This window comes from Castor canadensis, chromosome 1 (genome assembly GCF_047511655.1).
Source record: "Castor canadensis chromosome 1, mCasCan1.hap1v2, whole genome shotgun sequence".
Taxonomy (NCBI): domain Eukaryota; kingdom Metazoa; phylum Chordata; class Mammalia; order Rodentia; family Castoridae; genus Castor; species Castor canadensis.
In genome coordinates, this window is record NC_133386.1 from 18,188,580 (window position 1) to 18,215,708 (window position 27,129).

At 34.0% G+C, this 27,129-nt stretch overlaps 1 protein-coding gene across 10 annotated transcripts in view; it reads right to left on the reverse strand.

Moving 5' to 3' along the window:
* The window catches only part of Stxbp5 (syntaxin binding protein 5), a 164,425-nt gene that overhangs the window by 65,116 nt on the left and 72,180 nt on the right, over positions 1–27,129 (reverse strand). For 5 of the 10 annotated variants that reach the window (XM_020168717.2, XM_074072480.1, XM_074072497.1 and 2 more), the window contains exons 10-17: positions 23,595–23,726; positions 16,574–16,728; positions 14,686–14,758; positions 9,115–9,262; positions 8,751–8,818; positions 8,460–8,500; positions 7,409–7,629; positions 6,756–6,934 (exon numbers count right to left, since the gene is read on the reverse strand). In XM_020168717.2, coding sequence (XP_020024306.2) covers positions 6,756–6,934; positions 7,409–7,629; positions 8,460–8,500; positions 8,751–8,818; positions 9,115–9,262; positions 14,686–14,758; positions 16,574–16,728; positions 23,595–23,726 — 1,017 coding nt within the window. The remainder of the gene's footprint in view (positions 1–6,755; positions 6,935–7,408; positions 7,630–8,459; positions 8,501–8,750; positions 8,819–9,114; positions 9,263–14,685; positions 14,759–16,573; positions 16,729–23,594; positions 23,727–27,129) is intronic. The other 5 variants (XM_020168715.2, XM_020168716.2, XM_074072510.1 and 2 more) reach the window with 1 other exon arrangement.

The following is a 27,129-nucleotide window of genomic DNA, read 5'->3' on the forward strand; positions in this document are numbered from 1 at the left end:
ATTCAAACCTACATTGATCAAACGAGATAAAGAAGAACATTCCATACTAATAAAAGGGGAAATACACCAAAAAGAAAAATAACAATTATCAAACTATATGCACCCAATTTCAACAAACATACTCTGAAGGACCTAATAGCATATATAAACTCTAACACAATGGTAGTGGGAGACCTTAATACTCCCCTATCACCAATAGATAGGTCATCCAAACAAAAAATGAAAAAAGAAATTCTAGAACTGAATCACACCATAGATCAAATGGACCTAACTGATGTCTACAGAATATTTCATCCAACTTCCGCACAATATACATTCCTCTCAGCACCCATGGAACCTTCTCCAAAATTATCTTAGGGCACAAAGCAAGCCTCAGCAAATATAAGAAAATAGAAATAATCCCATGCAGTCTATCTGATCACAACACATTAAAACTAGAAATCAACAAAAACAATAGTAAAAAACATGCAAACAATTGGAAGCTGAACAACACATTGTGCAATGATCAGTGGGTCATCAATAAAACAAAAGAGGAAATTAAAAGGTTCCTGGAAGCTAATGAAAATGAACACATGACCTACCAGAATCTATGGGACACAGCAAAGGCAGTCCTAAGAGGAAAGTTTATGGCCATGAGTGCATATATTAAAAGGTCAGAAAGATCTCAAATCAATGAACTAATGGTATGTCTCAAACTCTTAGACAAGCAGAAGGAGAGAAATAATAAAAATAAGGGCTGAAATCAATCAAATAGAAATAACAACAACAAAAAACCCATACAAAGAATCAACAAAGCAAAAAGCTGGTTCTTGAAAAAATAAGCCAGATTGACAGACCCCTGGTAAACCTGACTAAAATGAGGAGAGAAAAAAACCTAAATCAGTAAAATCAGAAATGCAAAAGGGGAGATAACAACAAACACTATGGAAAACCAGGGAATCATCAGAGACTACTTTGAGAACCTATATTCTAATAAATTTGAAAATCTTGAAGAAATGGACAAATTTCTAGAAATTATGACCAACCAAAATTGAACCAAGAGTATATTAATCACCTGAATAGATCTACAACACAAAATGAAATTGAAGCCGCAATAGCGAGTCTCCCCCACCAAAAAAAGTCCAGAACCTGATGATTCTCAGCTGAATTCTATCAGACCTTTAAAGAAGAACTAATACCAACCCTCCTTATACTGTTCCATGAAATAGAAAGGGAAAGAACACTGCCTAACTCATTTTATGAAGCCAGTATTACATTCATCCCAAAACCAGACAAAGACACCTCCAAAAAGGCCAATCTCCTTAAGGAACATTGATGCAAAAATCCTCAATAAAATAATGGCAAACCAAATCCAACAACATATCAGAAAGATCATTCACAACGACCAAGTTGGTTTCATCCCAGGGATGCAGAAGTGGTTCAACATATGAAAATCTGTAAAAGTAAGACAGCACATTAATAGAAGCAAAGACAGAAACCACTTGATCATCTCAATAGATGCAGAAAAAGCCTCTGACAGATCCAACACCACATCATGATAAAAGCTCTAAGAAAACTAGGAACAGAAAGAATGTACGTCAACATTGTAAAGGCTATACATGACAAACCTACAGCCAACATCATACTTAATGGAGAAAAACTGAAACCATTCGCCCTAAAATTAGGACTGAGACAAGGGTGCCCACTATCCCCACTCCTATACAACATACTCCTGGAATTCCTAGCCAGAGCAATTAGTCAAGAATAAGAAATAAAAGGAATACAAATAGGTAAAGAAACTGTCAAAATATCCCTATTTGCAGAAGACATGATCCTATATCTTAAAGACCCAAAACATTCTACCCCCAAACTCCTAGACACCATAAACAGCTACAGCATGGTTGCAGGATACAAAATCAACTTACAAAAATCATTAGCTTTTCTATACACCAACAATGAACAAACTGAGAAAGAATATATGGAAACAATTCCATTTACAATAGCCTCAAAAAAAAAAAAATCAAATACCTAGGAGTAAACTTAACAAAGGAAGTGAATGTTCTCTACAAGGAGAACTACAAACCACTGAAGAAAGAGACTGAGGAAAACTACAGAAGATGGAAAGATCTGCCATGCTCATGAATTGGTAAAATGAACATAGTAAAAATGGCTACACTACCAAAAGCAACCCACATGATTAATGCAATTCCCATCAAAATCCCAATGACATTCATGACAGAGATTGAAAAATCTACCCTAAAGTTCATTTGGAAACACAAGAGACCATGAATAGTCAAGGCAATACTCAAAAAAAGAGCAATGCTGGAAGTATCACAATACCCGACTTCAAACTATATTACAAAGCAATAGCAATAAAAACAGCGTGGTACTGGCACAAAAACAGACATGAAGACCAGTGGAACAGAATAGAGGACACGGAAATGAATCCACAGAACTATACACAACTTATTTTTGACAAACGTACCAAAAATATAAGATGGAGAAAAGACAGCCTCTTCAACAAATGTTGCTGGGAAAAGTGGTTATTCATCTGCAAGAAACTGAAACTAGATCCATGTTTATCATTCTGTGCTAGTATCAACTCAAAATGGATCGAGGACCTTAATATCAGACCTGAAACTATGTAGTAAGTACAGGAGGGGGTAGGAAACACTCTGGAAGTTATAGGTATAGCCAAGGACTTCCTCAATAGAACCCCAGCAGCTCAGCAACTAAAAGAAAGAATGGACAAATGGGACTTCATAAAATTAAAAAGCTTTTGTACAACAAAAGAAATGCTCTCTAAACTGAAGAGACCACCCACAGAATGGAAGAAAGTATTTGCCAGCTATACATCACACAAAGGACTGATAACCAGAATATACAGGGAGCTCAAAAAACTAAACTTTCCCAAAATCAATGAACCAATAAAGAAATGGGCAACTGAACTAAAGAGAGCTTTTTCATAAGAAGAAATTCAAATGGCCAAAAGACACATGAAAAAATGCTCACCATCTCTGGCCATAAAGGAAATGCAAATCAAAACCTCACTAAGATCCTAGCTCACCCCTGTTAGAACAGCCATCATCAAAAACAGGACCAAAAACAGGTGTTGGCGAGGATGTGGGCAAAAAGGAACCCTTGTACATTGCTGGTGGGAATGCAAGCTAGTGCATCCACACTAGAAAACAATATGGAGGCTTCCTAAAAATCTAAACATAGATCTTCCATATGACCTAGCAATCCCACTCCTGGGGATATACTCAAAGGAATGCATTACAGGTTACTCCAGAGGCACCTGCACACCCATGTTTATTGCAACACTATTCACAATAGCCAATTTCTAGAAACAACCAAAATGCCCCACTACTGACAAATGGATTAAGAAAATGTGGTATTTATACACAATGTAAATTCCATTGTGTGTACTCAGCCATGAAGAAGAATGAAATCTTATCATTCACAAGTAAATGGATGGAACTGGAGAACATCATGCTAAGCGAGGTTAGCCAGGCTCAGACGCCCAAAAATCGTATGTTCTCCCTGATATAACTTCTCATATGCAGACTTTAGATCTAGGGCAAAGGCAGTAAATATTGTTGGACTTGGGTCACATGCGAAGGGGAGAGCACATATGGGAGGATTGGGGATAGGTAGGAGAAACCCAGAACTTGAAAGTGTTTGATGTCCCCACTGCAGAGGAGCTAATACAGTAACCTTAAAGCGACAGAGCTCAATATGGGAAGGTGACTGGGAAGTAGTGAAGAGGTCAGACAGAGAGGAATCCATTACGGTTGTAATACACTTGTGCATGGAAGCAATGCAGGAATCTCTCTGTATAGCTATCCTTAACTAGCAAAAATGCTTTGTCTTCCTTATTATTGCTTATGTCTTCTCTTCAACAAAACTGAAGAGGGCAGAACAGGTTCTGCTGTCTTCTCTTCAACAAAATTGGAGAAGAGGGTAGAACAGGTTCTGCCTGGAAGTGAGGGGAGGGAAGGAGAGGGAGGAATAATTACCAGGTAGGCAAAGAGTAGTTTGAGAAGAGGTTAAAACATCAATTAATTACATTATTGAGTAACATAATCACTCAATGAAAAGTATAAGGGCTTTAAATCATTAAAAAAACTCCTGTCACTGAGTGGGCTACTATAACACTGCTTATTAAAAACAATGTTAAACACATTTCCTTCCGTCTGTGTTTCTATTCTCTACTAAAAGGAATCAGGGCTCCTTGGAGAGGCTCATTCTCTGTGTGAGGGTGAAGAGTGCAAAGCATGCATGCCTAGATTTTCTTCTTGAGAGAAATCAAGGGTGGTCCCATAAGTAATGAGGTGGAGTTGTGAAGACTTGGAAACCCACTTAAAAGAAGCTCCCTCCAGCAAACAGTGACAAGATCACAGTGAATTAACCAAATTCCATCAGCTAAAGCAAACTGCTTGTAAAACAAAAGAAAAGCCCTAGCAGTCCCTAAAGAAATGCAAAAGACAGAAAAAAATTATCAAATCACAGTCACATTATTATTTTAGTATTAAGAAAAAATTTGTTGAAATGTGTGTATATCCTCATTATATGAAGAATTTATCCATACACAGAAGCTAATAGTTAAAATGCCAAATAACAAAAAAGGCCTCTCCTCCCATAAAATATTAACTGGTTGGCTAATGTCAAGACCCCCAAGGAATGCTTAAAAAGCATTCCTACGTTAAGTGATATTCTACTATATAACTAGAGAAGATTAACAGTTTGCCAACACATTCCATCACAGATAAAATTTGTCCTAACAATAAAGGTGGCTATACCATCCATGAACAGTAATGAAAACTTGTATTTCCCAAATTAATTTGATATTATCTTTTAAGTGAACTTGGATTTTTGCAGAATGATGTTTTGGTTTGCTGGCTAACAGTTTTAAAAGTTATTCTTGGTTCCTGCCTTAATTATTCTCTTTATTCAGTCAATAAAAAAACAAAAAACTGAAGACAGGCCTTTCCAAGAAAAAACAAGGACAGGACTCACCTTAATGGGCCTGTCTTTAACTTTTAGCTAGGAAGCAACGTAAGAGTTCTTGTCATTCTGGTTTAATAGTACTGCTTCTCTTGTCAGTACTATTTCCTCTGACTTATCTCGTCATGACAAAGCAATGAACTGATGGGGCTTATTCTTCAGGTAGGAAAACGGTTTATCGTTTTCAACTGCTGGATGTGAAACATATAAGCATTTGTAGGCAAAAGAAATAATAAAGCCAAAGTTGAAGTAACCTAATTTTGTTGAATATGATTATGTATATTTATATGGAATTGTTATGTTATTAAAATGTTACTCAACATAATTGATAAATACAAAAATGTTACCGAAAAAACTCAAAAGACAAATTATACCTCAAAGGCTTATAAAAATTAAGTTAAATAAAGAGCTGGAAAAAGCACATTAAATCAGATGAAAAGGCACTAATAGAACTTTTACAAAATCAAGTTTAAAGCAGTATTGAAAAAAAAGGTGGGAAATGTAAAATCCTGTATTCCCAAGTCTCATGCTAGCTAAATATATACTAGAATTGTAGCTAAAAAGAGGTGTATGTTTCTATGTGTATGGGTGTGAAGGTGGGTTGGTCAGACAAGGGGAAGGAAAGGAAAATGGAAGGGAGGGGAGGGGATGGGAAAACAGGACAAAATGTGGAACCTTTGAGACTACTGACATTTTGAGTTGGGCACTGTTGTATGCATTATGACTTTAGCATCATCCCCAGCCTCCAACTACCTACTAAGCATCAATAGTACACCTTTCCCTGTGGTGGCAACTAAAAACATCTTTAGACTGCCAAATATTCTGAAAGAGGCAAAATCATGTTGAGAACTACTGCTTAAAATACTCAGTATCAAAGTTTTGTAAATAAATAAACAACTTTTATAAAATCTGTACTTTTAAAATTATTGTGATATTTTAAAATTTCTATCTGCTTTATCTTTGGAGTGTTTAATTACACTGATATTATTCATAGTAGCTATTAAACCATTCACCAATAGAAGAAATTCAAGTAGATCTAAAGCAAAACACTGCAAAGCCTACTTCTTTAAATACATGTAAATTCCCTTTCTTACTTATCAACCACCCCATTTTGAATGTATTACAGTCTGGGTTTACCCCTACCTCTTCCAGAATCACTGTTCAATCATTACTCTAGTTGACTTCATAGAATTCTTCAATGATCTTAACTCTGCTCACTGCTTTATTTTTCTGCCCATATCCTTTAAAAAATTTAATCACTCAAAAATATAAATTGAACAGAAAACTTTATTAAGTTTATTCTTGTTTAAAAACAAGATGGATTTTAATTCTGCAAAACTGCGAACTAAAGGTTTTTAAATAAAGACATAGTAGTGCCAAAAAAGATGCAGACAAAGATGAAAAAAGATTGATCTAGTTTAAAGACTGAAAAAAATGGAATTTTCATAGTGAGTGAAAGCGGTATGAACATAAATCTGATCTACATACTAATTCAGACTAAAAACATCAATGGATTTAGACAATGGGGTGACATATTCAGGAAAGATACATGGAGCTCCACTTTAGTATTTTAAGGATAAAAAATTTGGAATCATCATTTCTCTTATGCCATAAAAAAGAGTTGTATTAACCACAGTAAAACATAGAAAGAACCATTCTTCTGACATTTTACCCATAATAATAAGTTTTATTGTAGCTTCACTAATGCTTACAATTTATCTAAATAAAAAGACTATATACAAATCAGCTCTAGTTTTTCTATAACTTACTTTAAACAAGGTACATTATCACGAAGTCCATCAGATGAACTGCTACTAGTAGATGGATGAGACTGAGGTGGAATGGGTTGAGGATTGGAACCTCCCACAGGAGTTGACAAAGGTGGTGGCTGTTCGCCCTCTGGAGTTTCCACATCATTTATCTCATATAACAATCGCACTTCAAGCATCTGTCATAAAAGTAAGGCAGTTTACCTACTCCTAATAACTACCATTCTTTTTTTTATTTTACAATTTACATACACAAGCCTAAAATTTCTGTGGCATGAATATTTTTAAAGATAAATATTCTAGAGATAAAAAGAAAACAGGTTTCTAATTCAACTTCTTAAAAAAATGTGTGGGAGTGCATACAAAAGTACACACATGTATCATGATTTTATAACTTATGGAATACCAAATTAGAACACACTCATATTCATATTAGATTCCTTAAATAAAACATGTAACATACGTAAGGACTGAAATATTCGACTAAATGGAATACAAAAATGCTATTTTTCACAAAATAGAGATGACAATATAAATACCAAGGTTTTTCAAACTTTCTATGCAAAACTGACTGTAAATTCTCTTTTAAATAATTCTCAAGTTAAAAAATATCAGATATTTGACACTGAAAGTAACTGGAAAAAAACTGTTACCGGAATGACTTCTATAACCACTTCCTGTTTGCTGAACCTATAAATAATGACATGAGCTGAAACTCCGGCTATGCACAGCATTCTACTTTCTGGGCACCAGGAGATGATTTGAACGGCATATGGATCTTCATCTACAATATCTGTGTTTGGTCTGTCATCTTTATTTCTTGACTTTTCGAATACTTTAGATGTTTTTAGTTTATATAATACTTGTAGAGTTACTAGAAAAAAAGATGATACTCTGTTATACATTTTAGTAGAAAAAGATCAAATATTTTATCAGTCATACTATGCAAGGAAATAGCTCATGTTTGTCTAAACCGTATTTTCATTTCTTAGTCTACACTTCAGTTGTCTATTAAACACTCAGTCAATGCATATATTTGCTTATTAATCAAAAAAGGTGCACTCATTGTATTCATTAACAAAAATGCATCCATTATCAGAAAGCATTTAGATAATCTGAAAAAAGTGAGTAACAAAAAGATTTTGGGGAAAATTTACAAATATAATGAAAATAAGAGTATCTATTTTCCTTCCTAAAATGATTTCCTATGTATTTTCTCTAGAAAAGTTATCAGCATTATAAGACAAGCTTGCATGATAAAATGGGCTACATCCTCAGTTAACTGGATTCCTGTGAATATTTGTTATCCATGTTCTGCAAGCGTTAAACACTAAAGGCATACTTTCCTTTTGTTGGCACTATAGAAACACTTGATATAATTCACAGATAATACAAACTTCTGTAATATAAATTGAGAATCAAATATTAAATTTTTGTTGATATGAAATACATTCTCAATTCTGCTATTTCTGATTGGGGAAAGTTTGCAGATAGTTTGAAGAAAGGACTGGAATACTTCTGTTGAGAATTATTCTTGATACACTAGTAACATTAACAATATCTTTACTCTTAAAAATTTCTAAACTCATATATTGGGTAAATCAGTAAATTGAATTTATAACCCATAAATTTCAAACTAAATGTTAGTTATGTAATTATTATAAAACAGGATTTACAAAGGCAGTGAAGGTGTAAAATACTTACTTGCAGAAGCATCCCAGAACTTAACTGACCCATCAGCATGCCTATGAAATACAAATGAGTTTAGGCTGTGAAAAGATATATTTTCCCCTTCTTTACAAATATATTATTTTAAAAACACAGATACCAAGATGAGCAAAAGTTAAATACCTAGGTAAACTGACAGATTCGTGACAGTAACTTATTAGGCAGTAATGTAAAGGTAGTAATGTATTAGGCGGTACCTGCCTAATAAATTAAACTTAATCAACTATACTTAGTTGATTTACTTGGTAAAAACAGACTTTTACTTACCCTGTAATAATTATTTCTGGGTAACTCTGAGCACCCAAGCCCCAATTACCTCCATTGATAGGCCATTCCTATTAAAAAAAAAAAATCACTGTATAAAGCAACCTGTAAACACACTGTATAACTTCATATATATATAAGTATATATATATATATATATATGTATTTTATATATATAAATATATATATGTATTTTATATGCAATAGATAACATATATATATGAAAACAGCAAAAATATTTTTTTTCCAAAAATTGTTTTATATATACCTTTTCTACAGAAAAAAAATTAATGTTAATAAATGCCTCAAGGTAATAAATTTAAAGTACTCAAATGCCACACTAAATAATGGAAGTCCTGTTCAATACCTTTTTGCTGTAGCCTTGACGTTTCTGTCTAGCTCCAACAGAATAAAGTGCAGGAATAAGGTCTACAGGACAATCAGCAAAATATTCACAACATGTAACAGGAGACTCGTGTATACTCAAAGGGTAGGGATTTTCAAATATAGGGTAGCTTTAACAACAGGAAAAAGAAAAACATTTATCAATTTAATGAATGATAACCTACAATGAATACATTTAAAAATATAGATTCTACCAGAGATTAGTTTATGTCAATATATAAAAACTGAGGTCCTTTATAATGAAATATGCTCAATTACAACAATAAACAGAAAGGCTGTACTTGTGTTCCATACCATGTACTATACAGTGGACTAAGTGGTATATATACATAAGTCTCATTTACTTCTTGCATCAAACTTACACTTTCCTGAAGAACAAAAGCTTAGACAGAGTAGTATGAAAAAGGTATGCCAGCTAGTTAGTACCTGAAGCAGAATTTAAACTGTGTTCTTAATCATTAAAGCTATATGGTTTTCAGTAACAGATACCTCATCCTTACATCACCAGAGCCACTATACATTTTCAGGTCTCTTTTCCTCTATTACTGTGATACCTAGTCCAATAATAAATCCAGAATGCTATCTTGTGTGGTTAATCTTGATTATCACCTTAACTGGGCTGAGAGAGATAACTAGATTAGGACAGCGTATGTCTAGTGTGTCTGTAAAGGTTTTGCAGAATTTTAAATAAGGAGGGTAGACTTGTCTTGAATGTGGGTCTGGGATAGAATAAAAGGGGAAGTAGGAGGAAGACCGCCAGTACAGGAATTACTTCTCTCTACTTTCTGGCTGCAGTAAGGTGAGCAGCCCTGCTTCCACTACGATTCTCTGCCTCACCACAGGCCCACAGTTGATAGACTAAAACCTCTGAAACCATGAGCCAAAATAGATCTTTCCTTCTTTAAATTTCTTTGTCAGAGCAATGAAAAACTGACTTGATTTGTGATAATCTAAAATATAATTCCACATTAAATGTTTTCTAGATATGAACTGATTTTGCTAACTAAAGCTAAGATGCTTTTAAAACCCACAAAATTAAAGAAAAGCTCTATCTAAACACATAGTGACATTTCTTAGAATGGAGGAAAAGTTCCTTAAAAAGATCTGGAAAACCAGAAACTAGCTAAAATATTTAAAAAGAACAAAATGGCAAATCTGTAAATATTAGATATACTAATCAGTCTAATGCTTCCAACAATTTTTTCAAAAAAAAAGAGGAGAGAAAAGCCATTTATAGACAACAAAATGAACCCAATGATCACCAATCCAACCCTCACCCAGAAGACAGAACACAAGAAGTGTGCAGTAACACAGGGAAGCAATCTTCTTTATAGTATCTTCCTTAGCTCAATCACTCTACTCTTCTATACATTTAATTAATACTTTTGTTAAATAAAATGCCTCATCACATTACTTGTATAGTATTTTCTTTGGCTTACATATATCTCAATACAGACCACATGGGAAAAGTCTCAATTATTTAAAAAAGTTACCTATGGGGTGTGGAATAAAAGAAAATCATATTAATAATTCACTGTAGACTATCACCAAGAAAACAAACAGTAACAAATGCTGGTGAGAATAGAAAAAGGAAATCTCATATACCATAGGCAGGAACATAAATTAGTACAGCCCCTATGAAAGTAAGTATGGAGAGTCCTCAAAAAACTAAAAACAGAACTGCCATATGATCCTGCCATACCACATTTGGGCATATACCCAAAGGAATGCAAATCAGCATACAATAAAGATACCTGTGTAGCCATGTTTATAGCAGCAGCACTATTCTCAATATGGAATCAGCCTAGGCACCCATCAACAAATGAATGGATAAAGAAAATATAAAGAAAAATGTAATTATGTCATTTACTGGAAAATGGATGGAACTGGAAATCATCATGGTAAGCGAAATAAGACAGACTCAGAAAGAGAAGTACCACCTGTTTTCTCTCCTATGTGCAAGCTAGATTTAAAGGGGGAAAAAGAACTTGAAAATAAAAGGGGAACTACTGGGGGGTAACCAGGGAAAGGTGGGAGGCGGGAAAAGAAAGGGAAAGGAGGGGAGAGAATATGATCTAAGTACACCATATGTGTACATGAAAAGGTCAAGATGAAACTCATTTAAAAATTATAGGAAAGATTAAAGAAGGGGGACAGAGTGGGGTAAGGATGATAAGAAAGAGTAATACAGGGGAGGGGATGAATATGATCAAAGCATATTACATGTAAACATCACAATGAAATCCCTCACATTTTACAATTGATATACACTAATAAAAATAAGTTATTTTAGGACTGTCATACAGAAATAGTACTTCAAATGGTCTTGCTATTTCAGAAAAGAAAAAAATTAGCAATGATTATGACAAATTGAAATGAAATTAGGATTGCTAAAAAAAACCTCAGGTACATAAAAACATTCACTTAAATTTAGAGTGTCCTTAGCCTCAAAAAAAATCAAATACCTAGGTGTAAACCTAACAAAAGATGTGAAAGACCTCTACAAGGAAAACTATACACTTCTGAAGAAAGAGATTGAGGAAGACTATAGAAAGTGGAGAGATCTCCCATGCTCATGGATTGGTAGAATCAACATAGTAAAAATGTCAAACTCCCAAAAGTAATCTACATGTTTAATGCAATTCCCATCAAAATTCCAATCACATTCATTAAAGAGACTGAAAAATCTACCATTAAATTTATATGGAAACACAAGAGGCCACGAATAGCCAAGGCAATACTCAGTGAAAAGAACAATGCAGGAGGTATCACAATACCTGACTTCAAACTATATTACAAAGCAGTAACAATAAAAACAGCATGGTACTGGCACAAAAACAGACATGAAGACAAGTGGAACAGAACAGAGGACCCAGATATGAACCCACACAACTATAACCAACTTGTCTTTGACAAAGGCACTAAAAATATACAATGGAGAAATAGCAGCCTCTTCAACAAAAACTGCTGGGAAAACTGGTTAGCAGTCTGCAAAAAACTAAAACTAGACCTATGTATATCACCCTATACCAAGATTAACTCAAAATGGATCAAGGATCTTAATATCAGACCACAAACTCTAAAGTTGATACAGGAAAGAGTAGGAAATACTTTGGAGTTAGTAGGTATAGGTAAGAACTTTCTCAACAAAACTCCAGCAGCACAGCAACCAAGAGATAGCATACATAAATGGGACCTCATAAAGCTAAAAAGCTTCTGTTCATCAAAAGAAATGGTCTCTAAACTGAAGAGAACACCCACAGAGTGGGAGAAAATATTTGCCAACTATACATCAGACAAAGGACTGATAACCAGAATATATAGGGAACTTAAAAAACTAAATTCTCCCAAAACTAATGAGCCAATAAAGAAATGGGCAAGTGAACTAAACAGAACTTTCTCAAAAGAAGAAATTCAAATGGCCAAAAAACACATGAAAAAATGCTCACCATCTCTAGCAATAAAGGAAATGCAAATTAAAACCACACTAAGATTCCACCTCACCCCTGTTAGAATAGCCATCATTAGCAACACCACGAACAACAGGTGTTGGCGAGGATGCGAGGAAAAAGGAACCCTCTTACACTGTTGGTGGGAATGTAGACTAGTACAACCACTCTGGAAAAAAATTTGGAGGCTACTTAAAAAGCTAAACATTGATCTACCATTTGATCCAGCAATACAAGTCTTGGGGATATACCCAAAAGACTGTGACACAGGTTACTCCAGAGGCACCTGCACACCCATGTTTATTGCGGCACTATTCACAATAGCCAAGTTATGGAAACAGCCAAGATGCCCCACCACTGACGAATGGATTAAGAAAATGTGGTATCTATACACAATGGAATTTTATCCAGCCATGAAGAATGAAATGTTATCATTTGCTGGTAAATGGATGGAATTGGAGAACATCATTCTGAGTGAGGTTAGTCAGGCCCAAAAGACCAAAAATCGTATGTTCTCCCTCATATGTGGACATTAGATCAAGGGCAAACACAGCAATGGGATTGGACTTTGAGCACATGATAAAAGCGAGAGCACACAAGGGAGGGGTGAGGATAGGTAAGACACCTAAAAAATTAGCTAGCATTTGTTGCCCTTAATGCAGAAAAACTAAAGCAGATACCTTAAAGAAACTGAGGCCAATAGGAAAAGGGGACCAGGAACTAGAGAAAAGGTTAGATCAAAAAGAATTAACCTAGAAGGTAACACACACGCACAGGAAATTAATGTGAGTCAACTCCCTGTATAGCTATCCTTATCTCAACCAGCAAAAACCCTTGTTCCTTCCTATTATGGCTTATACTCTCTCTACAACAAAATTAGAAATAAGGGCAAAATAGTTTCTGCTGGGTATTGAGGGGGTGGGAGGGAGAGGGAGGGGGTGGAGTGGGTGGTAAGGGAGGGGGTGGGGGCAGAGGGGAGAAATGACCCAAGCCTTGTATGCACATATGAATAAAGAAATAAAAAAAAAATCCAAAATATATGCAAAAAAAAAATAAACTTTAGAGTGTCTTAATCTCAGCACTATTTACATTTTGGACCATGTAATTATTGTGGGGAGCTATTCTGTGCACTATAGATGTTTTGCAGCATCCCTGTCTTCTACTCACTAGATGCCAGTAACACCCCAGCTCTTAAAAATGCCTCCAAGGACAGAGCCAAATATCCCCTGGGGGGCAAAATCATCCTTAAGTAAGAAGCATTACTCAATCAAAATCATGCTTAATGATTTTTTCTTCAGAGATAGTAAGTAGTATGGTATTATTAGTATAATTAGCAAAAGTTTAAAAACGAAGAAGGTTGACCTTGAAAGTTATGTGGATTTTGATGGCAGTGCAACAGGTAGAGGGCTTTAGCAACTGACAATTACCTAAGACATGAAATGTGATATCTGCTTAACACACAGCTCAGTTTTCCCACGAAATAAGGTTACTATGGGAAGATAGTAAGAAATGAGGTTAGAAGAGAGGGTGGTGGGAGGGGGGTGAGAGGGAGGGGGTGGAGGACAGGGGGGCGAAATGACTCAAACAATGTATGTAGATGTGAATAAAAAACAACAAAAAAGAAACCAGGTTAGAAAGCATGAGAAAGTGTTAATTTAAAAAAGCAAACAAAGCTTAAACAGAAGAGTAACAAGACAGATTACTGATGCATGTTAAAAATCAATGTAACAATGGTATGCCCAACACATTGCAACAGAGAAAGAACAGAAGTAGGAAGACTAAAAAAGACTAAGTAGAGGTAAATCATGATGGGACTAATTTTAGATAGGCTGATTTTGTGTGATTTAGGATATAAAGTGTGAGGGTGAAACATGAAATGACAAGAAATTGAAATTCTATGAGATTCAATACAATGGAGTAATGTGACAGGTAATTAGAAATATAGGTCTGGAACTTTACAAGGAATCAAGGGTATGAAAATTATATAATATAGAGTTCTCAAAGAAATGAAGTAGATACTCTCATGCTGAAAGGGATCTTTTTTCCACCACATAATAATGGAATTGCTCACCCAATGTTCTTACCCATTTTGTGCAAGGTCTATAAGTACTAAATCCTTTTCTAAAAGAACAACAACAGCATATGGTTCCTGAAAATCTGGAATACAGAACAATGTATGAACAGCTTTAAATGTGTATGAAAACATCAAATTAGATAGTAAGATTTCTTGACAAATATTTTATTTTATTCTCTTGAGTATTTAACATTCTGATCCTATAATATTTCATCAATTTAGGCTTATATGTTTTAGATGAGATAAATCTACCTAATAATCCAACTGCAATTCTTTCAGTATTGGAAAGGTGAGTATGACAAGATTCTCAAAGTTGTTTCTGTGGTATTATGCATTCCAGGATGGATGTGGACAACAAACCCAAAGTTTAAATCTGAATACTCCTAAGACCATGAGTAACCCAACAGAGCTCTACTTTAATATCTTTCTAGGATATATTATATGTGCTTGTTAACAATTATAAAATTTATTACATCTTTATACTTCAATATTTCAAAGAGCTTCAAATAAAATAAAAAGATCTACTTTTAAATTCCTCTTGAATCATACATGCTCTATGTAAAGGTTAATTTTATATATTAACTTTTCTATGCTAAGGTGCTCCCAGCTGTTTCATCAAATTAAGTCTAGATTTTGCTGTGAAGGAAACTTTTAGACAAGATTAACATTCAAACTGTTAGGTTTTTTTTTTTTTTTTGGAACTAGAGTTTGAATTCAGGACCTCACACTTTCTAGACAGGTATTCTTCCATGGAAGTCAAGCTTCCAGCCCTTTTTACTTTATTTTTCAGATAGGGTCTAATATTTTTGCCTGGGGCCAGTCTCATATTGTAATCCACCAGATATGGGGACCATATCTGGGATCACAGGCACATGCCGCCATGCCTGTCTTATTGATTGAAATGGGATCTTACTAAATTTTTGCCCAGACTGAATTCAAAACATGATCCTCCTGAACTCTGCCTCTTGAGTAGCTGGATTAGAGACATGAGCCTCTAACTGGTATACTCTGAATAAAGGAGATCACATTCTGAATGGGTGGTCCTCATCCAATGGGATGAAGGCCTCAGAGGTACAGACTGAGGTTTCCTGAAAAAGAAGCAATTCTTCAACAATATTTATATATAGAAGTCCTGTCTGAGACTCCAACCTGCAAATTCCAGACCTAAGACTTCAATTTTTTCTTGAATTTCTAGTCTGTTGGTCTTCTCTACAGATTTCAAACTTGCTAGTACTACAAGTCTTCAAATACACACAACCAACATATGTATACATGTGCATATATGTATTGTATACCTACTTTTCTGGAGAACCCTGTCTAATTTAATGCACTGATATTTTACAGAACTTTAAAATGCTTCTTAATATGGATAATGTTCATCCTTCAAAGGTACTCGACTACTAATATATAATGCTAAACAGTTTAAGTTTATTAAACAAAACAAATTTCTGAAATAAACTTACAAAGTTATGAAGGCAGCATCTCTTCCTCAGAAGAACTAGCACAATAGGATTAGATAAGGAACATAGATCTTTTTTTATTTCCAGTGGTACTGAAGGTTGAACTCAGAGCCTTACACTTACTAAGGCAGGTGCTCTACCACTTGAGCTATTCTACCAGTCATTTCTGCATTGGTTATTTTTCAGAGGGGGTTCTACTTTATGACAGAGCAGCCTAAACTGCAATCCTCCTATTTGTGTTTCCTGCATAGCTGAGATGACAGCTGTGTACCACCACACCTAGCCACTGGTTGAGATGGGATCTTGTAAACTTTTTGCCAACTGGTCTAAAACTGTGATCCTCCCAATCTCCACCTCCCGTGTAGCTAGGATTACTGTGCTAGCCTGTTTTAAATATTAATATTTATGGAGAAAAAGTTTTAAAGGTGCAAAGCTTACCATTTGGATATGGTGTTTCACAGAGTGTTAGGAAATCAACAATTGAATAGTCCATTTCCAGTACAGCAGTACTTTTTCCATGCATCACTGTTAAGCAAGGTCTTCTTCCTACAGTATCATATGACAAACCTCCTGATAAAATAATAAAAGGTTCCCTGGAAACAGAATGCAGTTAGGATTATAAACAGCATAGTGAAGACTATTTGCTCTCTGAATCATGTTTTTATGTAGTGAAATAACAAAACCTTATTTTCTAAAATTTTTATACATCAAATAACTAAATAATCACATTTGGAATTTTTTATTTACGTTCAGACACAGGTAAATTCCTGAAAATTAAACAATAACAAAAATGAACATGGACCACTTTGACTCTCTTATCTCCCTTTTGTCCTTAAAGCATTTTATTTCCTATAGAAAACTGTCATAAAATTTCCTCTGGGTTTCTGTAGATAAGTCTCTTGAAAGGATGACTTTTACTTCCAGTCCTACCCAGGGCTACTCAAACAAAAGCTAGAGAAAACTTTAATGCCATGAGGTATTTAATACACTCACCTTACAAGGATCCATCAAGAACTGTACTAACTACAAATCACCCTTGACAACCAAGAAAGGAGTCACTCAGGTAATTTTCTGTAGGCCTTAATTTTTTCTGGAACCCTGGCAGATATACCTTCAAACCTCAGCTCCCAACGTACAGCCTATCAGCTTCCAGCTTGCCACCTGCGTACTCCTGCTGCCAGTTCCACAACTCTGTTAACTTCCTTACTCTCTCTCCCTAACAGTTATTACTAAAACTAAATGAGTTATCTAGGTATACCTGGCATATTTCTGTATCTTTGACTTTTCATAACATTTTTAGTACTGAAGTTACTTTTTATACATCACAGAGATGATTTAAATTTTTTACATGTGATTTTCTTGCATCTCTTTATGAGTTCTTCGTATTTAAGGCTTACTCTAAAGCCAGTATATCTATTTTCTTCCTCATCCATTGTTAACGTTATCCCTTTCTTTTCTACTTACAGGATTTTTAAAGTCTTCTCTTCTATCATAAGCAGTATGTAATAATATCTAATAGTTAAATGTGCTAGTTCTAGAATTAAACTCTGCATTTAAATCTCAAGTATGGTTTTGCTTTCTGTGTGATCTTGGACAAGATGCTTAAGCTCTGTGTCTGGTTTATACATTTATAAAATGGAGATGTACCTCCCCTTAGACAATTCTTAAACCCTCAGCTACCTATTATTATTGTCAATATAGCCAAATCCTAACAATAATGAAAATTTTCCTTCATTGTACGTGCAGAAAAAAATTGAAACTACTAAATTACGTTTATTTTTATCTAAAATAAGAATAAGCCATTAAAATTTAATTAGTTAGATTAGTAATTATACAGGTATGTGTCTTATAAATAAATATAAATATTAGGGCAAGTAATATAATTACTTTAATAAACATTCTACCTAATATAATACATAAAAGACATGTACATATGTGTTTGTTTATATGACTGTTTAGCAAAACTACACCCTCATTTATCTTACCTTCCTTTCTTTCCACAACTAGAAATAATTTTTGCTTAATGTTTTTCTCATTCAAATATATCCTCCAGGAAGCAGGGTTTTTTTGTGTTTTGTTCAATGTTGTATCAAAACAATGTCTGGAACAGTGCCAGACACAGAAGGTACCAATTACCTATTTTTTTAAATGAATGAATGAGTGTTATACTAATCATTCTCTAGCTATTATTTATAAATCACTACTAAACTGATTTGGGTAATATTACTTTTCCAGCAAAACTGCAGGAGAGTGAAATTTATCCTAACTAAATCACATTTATACGCCTATTGTTTCATCTTCTCAGCATACTGTGATTACCATGGCTGTGATCAGGAAAATATATTTAATTTCTTTTGTTTTTATTACATAGAATGAATAAAAAGGATGTATCGATTCTCTGCTATGCCTTAAAATATAACAAACAACTGAATATATTAAATACCATAAAGAAGGTAAAAAATTTAATGGGGAACTAATATTTCTCAATTTTAACAGAGTAGAACACATTGGCCAAGTATTGTATATGTGGTATTTCAAGGATGGCTAATAAGTATGCTTTTACATTTTACCAATTTTTTTTAAATATTTATTTATTTTTGCAGTACTGGGGTTTGAACTCAGGACTTCACACTTGCTAGGTGGGCACTCTACCACTTGAGCCATGCTTCCAGCTCACCTATAAGCAATTATAAAACAGTGTTATTAAGACCAGAACTGCAAACAGTGATATTACAGATGAGTTACATTACAGAATAGAATGACCAGAGAGCACCCATAGAGATCACGCTAGATAAGTGATCAGTTGATACAGTCTGAAATAACATTATTGCAATTAGGTAAGTTTTTCCTCAGAAGGTAAAAAAACTTTTTCTGTTCTGTAGCTCTGCAAGCTGCCCCTACTTTTTTTCTAAATTTAAGAGAAAAAAAGACATGGACTAAAAAACAATGGAATGTCAACTGACTTGTCACAAAACATAACACTTAATAGATATATTATAATTTAATGTTTAAATTAAATATACATTTAATATTTATTATAATACATTTATATTATAAATTTATTGCAATACTTATTTATATTTACTGCTATAAAATTATTATATATTATGTTATTATATATTATAATATTTGTTATAATAAATATTAAATGTTATGCTTGCTATTTTACATCCTGTTTCTTTAGAACTATCTCATTAACAGGCAATAATCACCCAATCTATGAACTCCCAAAAGTTATTTTTTCATTATAATGACTCAAAATGTAAAGAGTAAATATTCACAAAATGATTATTTTACAAGAAGAAATTAGTCATAAGTACAGTCATAAAGTTAAATATTTTAACTCTACATAGCAAAAACTATAAAAATTCAAAGGTTTTATTGGCATTTTGGATATTATTAAAAGTTCTAAGGGATCTAGATTACTTCTAGGTAATATATGAATTATGGAGTGTATTTGGTGTTCTTCATTTTTCATAAAAAGGTAAGCCTTTTGATCTTATAAGAAGGTGAAGAGGTGATAAATTTTTTATTCTACTTCTTTAAGAAGAATTTTAGTAAAATCCTTTTTCATGATATCAGATGTTAACCAAGACCCTCATCTTGGAAGATATCAACTTAGGGAGGTATCACTTTGGAAATTTCTAATTCAACTGCTACCTATTCATTTAACTCAATATTGTTTGAACACTCATGTTCCTGGGAATGAACAAGTGCTACCCTAGGCACTCATGTCTACTCTAGGCAGACAATTAACACACTGTGATAAATACTACAAAAAAAAATGAAATAAGGTAGAGTAATAGGCTGACTGCCAGGGTAGGGCCAGAGGGTCAGAGTAAAGCTGCATGGTCAGGTAATGTGAACTGATGACAGATAAGCTGGCACCAAAAGGAAGAGAAGCCAGTCATTCAAAGTGCTTGGGTTGGACAATAAAAACAGCCCTCGCAGACAGTAAGTTAGGATTAAGTTGAGTGGACCTGATGAGTAAAAGGTCTATGGCTGCACCAGTGGGTAAGGCATCCATGGTAACAGATGGTAGGACTTCAAGTCCTATAAACATATACTGCTTACTCTATTAGGATCTCTAGAATAAACATCCTGTTTTCCATCTCCACAATAAGACTTCAGTTCTAAACTCTCTAACGTTTGGACAAATTGTTCACTTCAATTTTCCCTCATTTTGTTTGGCTAATTCCTATTCCTTTCCTCTTTTTAAAACATTCCAATCAGTATCTCCTCCTGACAAAATCGTTTCTTGGCTCATCCACCCTAAACTGGGTCGAGGGCCCCTCCTGCATGTTCTTAACCACCTTCCCTATACTTCTACTCTGCATTTACCATAATGAATTGTTATTGTTCATTTACTTTCCTTCTGTAGATTTTATCAGATTCCAATTAGGTAACAAAAACAGTAAAAAAAAAAAAAAAAGTTTTAAAATTCCACTAAAGAAAGGCATTGCTTTGGATAACTCTTCTGATCTCCTTACCTACTACAGGTATGCCTCTGTGGATTGATCATACCAGAGTAAAGAGGGAGCAAAAACCAAACTACTTATGTGAGCCTACAGAAGCCTACTCCTGTGAACTGGGACCAGGACCCACACTAAAATTAAAGAAAATCAAATAATAAGTAAAGCCAAGCAATAAGTGAAGTCTTACTTAAAAATAAACCTATCAATAAATACCACCACATCTACAGCTGAGCTGATCATTGCCACACTAGACTTAAGTGGAAATACTAGAACATGAGACCCACAGGTAGTACTCCTACTTATGGTATTCACCGTCTCTATATATATTGAAAATTAAGAATTAAGCTCTAAATTGTCAATCTTATATGCCATTGTCTATATTGCTAATTGTTTGCAATACTAATCTTTCAAATCTACCACAACTTTTTTTCAAAAGGAAAAATTTATCTTATTTCACAGGTAACACTTAATGGTCTAATAGAAGTCAGTGTCCTCATGATTGGCATGAAATTGTTTATTTTTCAAGGAAAATAAAAGTTAAAAGTTTAGATTTATTTTGATGATTTTAAGTCAATTACAATAGATTCATGTGCATACATGACACTATAGTTTGGGTAAGTGTTCATCAAATGCCCGGGTGTTAAAGGCTCAGTCCCCAGCTTGTAGCGTCTGAAAGAGGTGATGGAAACTTTAAGGGGTGGGACCTAGTGGAAGGAAGTGAGGTCGCTGGGGGCATGCCCTTGAAGGGAATGTTGTGACCCTGGCCTCTTCTCTACCATTTTCAGTTCTAACCACCAGGAGGTTAGCAGCTTCCTCTGTCATACCCTCTCACCAGGATATACTCATGCTGCAGTCCCCAAAGCAATAGGCCAACTGATTATGAACTGAAATTTCTAAACTGTAGTCAATATAAACTTTTGTTCTTTATAAGCTGATTAGTCTGTTCCAGTGACAGAAAACTGACTAGCACACATGGTTAGAGTAAAACACAAACTTATGAAACATGCTAAAAAAATTAATCAACTCATCTTATTAGGCTTTTTGAGCTCTCAAATCAAAATAGAATAATTGAAAACAATAGTTTCAAAAAACTGACTCTAAGAGCCAGAAAGAAAATGAAATTTAAAATATTGGGAATGAATAAAAGGCACTAACGATGCTACTGTCTTGAATAGTTTTTCAAACTGTGTCAAGAACTATTTAATTTTTTTTTAATTCATTGCAAATCAGTGACATAAAACAAACATATAAGCAAACACACCAAAGACTGAATGTGAGTGTTCAGGTAAATGTTGCAGCAATCTTAAATGGCATTAAAGATTCTACATGTCTACTGTATTTATACTGTCTTAGAACAGTTAGCAGACAGGAACTCTTCACAGGTCACACTGTTACTTACCCTATCAGTATGAAGAGGCAGAGGGGTGAGAAGTAGTGTTATAAAGTCACTAAGGACCTCATCACTGCAAGGCCCCATGCTCCCTCACACTCTGTGGAGTTCAATCTAAGACCACATAACTCTTTAGCTGGAACTGTCTGAGTAAGGACGCCTATTCCAATAGTTACTCTTTGAGAAAAAGGGAGAATTACTGCTTAGTTATGACAAGTTTTCTTCAAAGTCCTTTGTAAGCTGAGAGGGGAAATAACAGGTCATCATAAGAATAAATATCACGACAATGCAGAACAATAGGGAAAATATCACAAGCATAGTGGGTCAAAGCAGAAGCTCTGGAAGCAGACATCTATGTTCAAATACCAGCCTATTCCTTTTATGTTTATAAAATTGAACAGCTTGCTTTAATTGTTGGAGCCTCAGTTTTCTCTTTTCTAATATTCACTCCTGAAAATTGTTGTGAGGATTAAATGTCATAGGAATTGTTTATTAAGAAAATATATTCTCAAAAAAGTATCTATCATTTTACTGTAATGATGATGATAATGATATTTCATTATCTTTTTAGTTCTGATTTGTACCTATACCAATGTTAAGAGGACCTGTGGAACAATGGTAGACACCTTCCAATGTTTTCTAGTGTCCAAATATAGACACCATCATTAATACAGATAAAAATATTTGTGTCCTGGGAAAAAGTAAAGGAGCATAATAGATTTAGACAAGTTCCTGTTCATTGAAAGTCTAAATTTAAATAGTTTTTTGGTAAATGTTTTACATGTCAATATAAGTTTCATAATGTTAAATTGTTACAGTGAATATACTTTATTTATATGCTTTTAATATAAAAACTGTGGCATCCCAAAACATGTCCTCTCACATAGCTCTCCCAACTGCCACATAGTACATAACAATAATGTTTAACATGTCATCTGTGGATCCATATGGATTCCCAGGACATTTTCAAAAGGTCTATGAGATCAAACCTGTTTTCATTATGATATTGAGGAACTACTTGTTTTCACTGTGCTAATATTAGCAGTGACAGTCTAAAAATAATAGGAAGTAGAACTCTTGACATCTAAGCATGGAAAAAGCAAAGGCATATAGATGAACTGGGCATAGTATTCTGCTCTCCCCAATGCAAACACTTTTAAATGACCTTGATGAAATAGTAAAATGACTAATTTTAAATATTGATCTGGAAAGTCTTTTTAATACTGTATTGATGAAAATGGGAAGTATGCATAGGTCACTTCTGTATTTATACTTTTATAACAGGAGTTCCTGTAAATTTCAAGATCCAGTCATGGCCCTGACTCCATTTTTCTCCTCTGAGGTAGTGTTTCTGTGTCATTCTTCTTCATCTTATCTCAGGTTCCAGGAACAGCCTTACAGGGATATCAACTCATGACAAGAGCCAAATAGTCCCTCATGATAATTTTCTCAGATACCAGCAAGGCCTCACAAAACCAGACCTGAAATAATGACCAACCAGACCACAGTCTGACTGAGACTGCTGACTATGAATACTTCTTGCTCTCTTCTTTTGTCCTTCCTCTACATATAATCCTGATGCTCTTGCCAGTACCTCAAGTCAGGCTCCCACTGCTGATCCTTCTCTTCCCTCACAGTATGGCCATGCTGAATAAGTTCCTTTCTTGCTTCGCCACCACTCGTCTCTCTGGTTGGACTCTTGAGGCAGTGGGTGGCCAAATCTGGTCTGTTGGGATTCCCAGAGTCAGGCTCCTGGCCTAGGATTCTAGTATCAGTTCAACATTTATAGAACATCACGGGCACAATCACTGGCATGAATCAAGTGAACCAGTCACTATTGTTTTTGCTTGAAAGAATGACTGCCAATCATTTATATTTGAAAAATCAACATTTTCTCCCATGAATGAGTCTTGTCATTTTAAGAAAAACAAATGACAATATTTGTTTATAGTAGTAAAATCTAAGCTTTCAGGTAAAAATAAGAATTTTGTAAAAATTTTAGCTACTATATTAACTTTAACAGTTTCCTATTATTTACAGACTTCTCTAATGAGAATGATAGTGATATTAACAACTTGGATTACTATTTATATTATATAATGAAATGTATCAAAATTGGAAGCTCTGAAAAATTTACTGAATCAGTATTTCCAAAGGACTAGTGCCGTGATGTTATAAAACCATGTATGAATTAAAAGTTCATTGAGAGTGCAACAGACCAAAGGATTTCAATGAAAAACAATACACAAACCTTTACTGATACAGATTCAGATCCCATGTAATGACTACTTTTTAAGAGACTACAACTTAACAAATTTTGAGTACTATTAAAGAATATTTACCATGATATTAAAAGGCTAAATGTACATCTGTATAAGGCCAGATTGTCTTCATATACTAAAATTAAAACACATTACAACAGACCAAGTATAAAAGCAGATCTAAGAATGCAGCCACAGTTCATCATGTTAGATTTTATAGTGATGTGCAAATGTAAAGCATATCTTCTGTCTCACTACTTTGTTTTAAGAAAGTTATTTTTAAAATGTCATTGATGATTACATGTGAAGGATTTTTCTTATTATTTTAAGTGAACTAATAAACATTTTAAAACTCTAAACTTTATTACTAATATGATAAATATTAAACCCACAAAAAAAAAGTCTATGTAAACAAAAGTTCTTCAGGATTCTAAATAATTGAGAGTGGAGGAGGTCCTGAGATCAGTTTGAGAACTGTTGGTATATACCAAAAAATTAAATATGCACAAAAGAAAGTCTATAATAATCTCAGGTTTTTATATTAATTAAATTATAATACCATATTGGTTACTATTATTGAAAGACTATATGAAATGGTAATATAATAAAATTAGTGATAGTGGCCTTGATGTTCTTAAAAGGGATTGTATTAATACCATGCAAAGAAATAAAATGGCATTCTCCTGTTTACTGTGATTTACTGACAACTAATATAGTAAAGGCTATTTCTGAAAACACTCATGATTTCTGTTCATACTCAACTTCAGTGTTTTCCTTAATAATCTGAAAGTGAGCTATTCAGCATCAGTCCTCTAACATATATGATCCTCATTTAAAAGACTGGTTCAAAAGTCACAACTTAGAAGTAAGGGCAAAAAGAATCCACAGATTCTAAAGTTTCCTACTTATGACAGGAGAAAAAGATCTCAGGCCTCTTCCCTTACTTTGGAGGCAGAAATTTGCTTGACTGTGCTTATAAACTGAAAATTTCACAAACCTTAATAACTTTAGAAGAATTATGGTACTCTATTCAGCCAAATAAAGCCTGATAGTCTTAAGAACAGCTACTCTGATGGAGTGAGTTGTCATGCTTATGGCAACAGCAGTTTTCTCCACCTGTGCTTTGCAGAACAGGGCACTAATTATTGTACTGAAGTTAAAACAGAAAGCAAAACAAACATTAAGAATCAACACAATATCTCAATGAGATAAAAGACACAGACTTTGGTAGACCTATCCGAACCTTACAAAGGCCAAAAAAAATTATGCTTTAGGATTTCTATTTATTATAGTTGGAATATACAGTTTGGTTGAGATGCATGAGATTTATCTGGACACATCTCCATTACTTCGGGTTCTTTCTTGAATTAATACAAATGATTTAATGTAGAACAATTCAGTAGTGCTTAAAAAATCTATAATCTCTAATGTAGTTTTTGACATGTAGAATTAATTCCTCTTCAATGGACTCTATGTCATCTTCCCAAAGTTACAAATATGACTGCAAAGCTTACCTATGAGAAAACATTGCAGTTTTCAAAATCATTGCTGAAAATATGGTCTTACATGGATGTGATCCCTGCCTCTAGAAAGATGCAATCTAAATAATATAAACTGATTATCAACATATAAGCAGGCAAATAAAAGTAACAGACCAATCAGTGAGCCATCACTAAGATTCAGTTTATGTACAGATCAAAAGTGGTAGCTTTTTGGAGACAGGCAGGGAAAAATATAGATAAGATGAATAATTATGGAGAGTCTATTCTTAGATTAGCTTGACCAATCCATAAAGTCTTAATGATGTACCAGAGAACCAAGTCAGATCATAAAGGCAGGAAAGCTCAGAAGAAAATTCAGCAGTAGGAAAAGTAGGATGAATAAGAAATCTATGAATAGTTTAACAAAAAGTAACATAATTTTGAAAACAAGCATTTGAAACAGTCTCTTTATAAATGATACATGCCAGAAAGCTGTACAAGGCTTTTAATTCTACTTTATGATTCAGAAATGGAAGAATTGTTAGCAAGTGAGTATCAAGGACTAATGAATTAATTTTGTTAATTTCATAGTTTCTAGTTACAGTGGCACAAGTAAGTAGATGGGTTCTACCAAAACACAAATGCTTAGCTGGATGATTGTCTGCAAAAAGTAAATTTGGAAAGTTTCTACGAGTCATTGCTGCTCTCAATATAGATACAAACAAATTCAACTTGAGCTCCAGGTTATCAAACCAGGTTTTTCTATTATGATCAATCATTTGGGATTTCACATTGCAGGCACAGTACTGAAGGTAAATAAGTGCTGACATTTTAGGTAATAAATTGACAATTAAAAATAGTCTAAAAAATACTAGTAATACTTTCATGTTAATTAGAAAAATATACTGAAATGAATATCCTATAAGTATAATAAGTGAAAATGGACAGGCGTATAAAAAAAGACTCAGGAAAAATGAATAAACTAAGAAAGTTGTTTTAGAATGGTTTAATTACTGGAAATATGCTTTTCTTACCAGGATGTAATTTAATGCTATATTTATAACTTTTAAAAGCTAAATATTCCCCAAACTGTCAGACATAAAACAATCATCAGTAATTAAAAGTCAAATTAACATATAACTAGTACAACTGTGACTATATACTTTTTATAAAAATGCATTTTCCTCTGAAATACCATAAAAAATAGTCTGCCAATTTTAATGTTATTTCATATTTGTCACTACATTCTGTATTAAAGTTTTGCTAAAGTGTAATTCATTCTGAAAAACTTCTTATGTTTTAGGCCATTAGAGATATTTTTACAGATTAAGGCAGAATATTAATATGACTTATCTATTCCACAAGCATTTGAAGTGCTTACCATGTG